The following is a 3,361-nucleotide window of genomic DNA, read 5'->3' as shown; positions in this document are numbered from 1 at the left end:
AATAGTTTAGTTTGTACTAGATTTGTTTGTTGATTCGCATGTTATAAAACGAGCAATAACAGGTTTTGTATGCGGGAAGAAAACCCAGCATTTTCGCGTGGGAAGCAGAAAAAGCAGCTGCGACCTGTGCAGATTTTCGCATTTTGTGGCGACATGTCGCCACAACAAGTCGCCGCTAATAATAGATGACGTCATAATAGATTTTAATTTTCTTTTTATTTGAAAAATAAATGTCGCCGCAATTTGTCGCCAAAAACTAGATTTTAGAATTTCTTTTTCCTTTTCTTTTACCGTGTGTGGGCCCCATATGTGTCGCCACAAAAGACGCCACATAATATCAAAGGTGACGCATCTATTGCGGCAACCGTTTCGTGACGTATTTGTCGTCGCAAATCAGTCTATTGTGGCGACATGTGTGCCTAATGTGGCGACATAGTGTCGCCGTATTAGACCAGAATTGTGGTAGTGATTAGTGACCAAATATTGAGTCGTCACTAAAAGATCGTCACAAATGAGCATTTTTCTTGTAGTGATAGGATTGGTTCATCAAACAATTGCAAAGAGTTCGAAAACCTAGAATTAAGTTTAAATTAAGCGAATTTTTAAAAAAATTAAAAGCTAACCTTTATCTAATAAAGTACGAGATATTAAAAATCAAGAAGGCTAGTATGCTTGGTAGCGAAGTTTTCTATGCAAGTTCAATTCTGCTAAGCGAAACAAAACTAAACATAACCAGCGACGTTGATGAATAAATGAATTCTATACACAATGTTAAGATCTTCTAAATAACGTCCTTCTAAGTTGTATCGTATGCATGCATCTATCATGCATTTCTTCTTTAGAACTACTATAGGGCGCGTCTAAATTTTGGGCGCCAAGCCTTAGGCGGCTCAATGTGCGAAGTAAAGCAAACAACAATCGCAGTGAGATTATCAATCGCATGACGTCCCAACGCTTCATTTATGATCTCCATAACACACTGTTGAGGGTCATTATTCTTCAATAATCCACGTCGTACAATCCGCACAGCTTCTTCATTCGACATCACAATCCAAATCCCGTCACATCCAATTATCATAAACTCGTCGTCTTCACTCAACTCCATATGTCTCATCTCCGGTTCAGCAATCAAAACCGAGCCTAAACCATTTGGTGACTTCATATACCAATCACCAAGCGCGCGTGTTACACCAAGTTCACCATTTAAGTATCCGTCTTCAAAGTAACCGCCTAGTTTCTCCACTCTTTCCTTTTCTTGTAAATAAGACGGTCTATGGTCATTAGACATTTGAATCGCAACGCCTTTTCTAGAAACAACCGCACGAGAGTCACCAGCGTTTGCTAATATTAGATATCTGTTGTAGAGTATTAAAACGCTTAAAGCTGTAGTCCCACAATAATCGCTGATACTGCGATCGTCAGCCAGAGCTTTGTCAGCTTGTAAAAATGCTTTGCGATGATAATCCTGTAATTCTTTTAATAACGTGTCGTCTACTAGTTCTGCTTGTGGTAAATTGGACTCATCAAGGAATAATTTCATGGTGTAATCTTTGACATATGAGGCTGCTTCTGATCCTCCATGACCATCAAAGATTGCATAGAAAGAACTTGCGTGAAGCCTCTTGTATTTATCACCAAGAAGCATAGATAGATCATCGATTTGAATGTGTTCATCTTCGTTTTGTCTGCGTCCTCCAACATCTGTGTGACTTCCTGACCGTATGCATCGACTGAACTTTGAACCCACGTTGCCATTTTTGATGCTAGCCGAATTTGTGCTCTATATATAGAAAAATAATCAAAGGTTAGGACATCAGTCAATATTGATCATATTCTGTTATATCAACACTTAATGAACGTCATGGTTATATGTTTTACTGAAAAGACTTTTCAGATTCATATGACAATTGATTTATAATCACATTAAAATGCACCAAAATATACAATAATCACACATCAAGAAGATTAAACAAGCAAACGTAGACTTTTTACAAATATTAACAACTTCCAAATCTGTTAATTACTTGTGTTAATAGCTTTACTAAAAAAGATTTACAAATTTACATTACAATTGATAAATAAAATGTAAAAGTATAATCCAAACAATACATCAAGAAGTTGAAACATTTATACGCAAAAGTATTTGGAAACCCTAAACAACATATAAACACTTTTACGGAAGGGCAAATTGCCCAGAAATGTAACATAAAAGCTACTTTTTCCCAATTAAGGGTATCTCAGTTATTTCTTTGCTCATAAAGGAGTTTGATTTCAATTTAGTACGTAAAAAGGTATTATGATTTGAAAATTGTTGAAATTGAGGTAAAAATTGACATGTGGCATTTTTATTTTTATATTAATTGTAATATATATTTCCATGTCATTTTTAATATTTTTTTATCTCCATGTCATAGTTTATTTAAAGGGGGATGATTCTCACACACACTTTTTTGTTCCTCACACATCAATTAAGTATTATTAGAAGAGTAAAAGGTTAAAATAGGTGTGTGAGGATCAAAAAAGTGTGTGTGAAAATCATCCCCTTATTTAAAACATAAACACCGAGTATATATTTTGTATTATTCTGTAATTATATAGATTATAGATTATAGATTATTATTATTTTCAAACATGAATCCAACCAATAATGAATTATCATCGACGGTTCATTGAATTCAACCGCCACCAGCGTCATTTATTTTGTGATATATAAATATAAAACTTTTATACTATATTTGAGGCACGCATGGATTTGGTACCAGATATGGTTCGATCAACTGCTCATCTTCCCTGTTTTCATCATGAGCAGAACGCAACCATCGACCCCTAACACCCAATTTATTATCACTTGCTGAAATCGGAATAACCACCAGATCTGTAAACGAAACCCATCAGATCTGTACACGAATAACCGTCGAACCGTACAGTGTTAATCGCAATTCCATTCGATCTAAATGCCAGATCTGAAAACGAAACCCACCATCTAGTTTCCGAACGGAAATCGAAACCGGCCATTGGAGATGTTGCAGGTCCGACGAAGCTTGAAGAAGATGATGATGGCGATTGATTAAAGACGACGATGATGATGCTTTATGATGATGATGGTGACTGATTTAAGATGACGACGATGAATTAAAATGATGATGATGACGATTGAACCATCAAAAAAAGTTTAATTTATTATTATTATTATTGTTATTATTAATTATTAATTATGTTGTTATTATTTGGATGAATTTGATGAACGATGATGTCGATTATTTAATTGGAAAGAAGTCAAATTAGATTAAAAAAATTAATGACGTGGAAATGAAGGTTTAACACTTGTAATATACAACTCATCAAAAAATAAAATAAAAAA

General features: G+C 34.7%; 1 protein-coding gene across 1 annotated transcript; it reads right to left on the bottom strand.

Annotated features, from left to right (window-relative positions):
- Positions 1-847: 847 nt before the first annotated feature.
- Positions 848-3,015, bottom strand: LOC139888754 (probable protein phosphatase 2C 47). Its single transcript, XM_071871745.1, has 3 exons — positions 2,913-3,015; positions 2,760-2,851; positions 848-1,780 (listed from the first exon to the last, which is right to left on the bottom strand). Exons 1-3 carry the CDS (start codon positions 3,013-3,015, stop codon positions 848-850), a joined length of 1,128 nt encoding a protein of 375 aa, XP_071727846.1.
- Between the last annotated feature and the right edge of the window lie 346 nt (positions 3,016-3,361).

The sequence above is a fragment of the Rutidosis leptorrhynchoides genome, chromosome 2 (assembly GCF_046630445.1).
Source record: "Rutidosis leptorrhynchoides isolate AG116_Rl617_1_P2 chromosome 2, CSIRO_AGI_Rlap_v1, whole genome shotgun sequence".
Lineage (NCBI taxonomy): Eukaryota > Viridiplantae > Streptophyta > Magnoliopsida > Asterales > Asteraceae > Rutidosis > Rutidosis leptorrhynchoides.
This window is presented reverse-complemented; position numbering and strand designations above follow the sequence as displayed.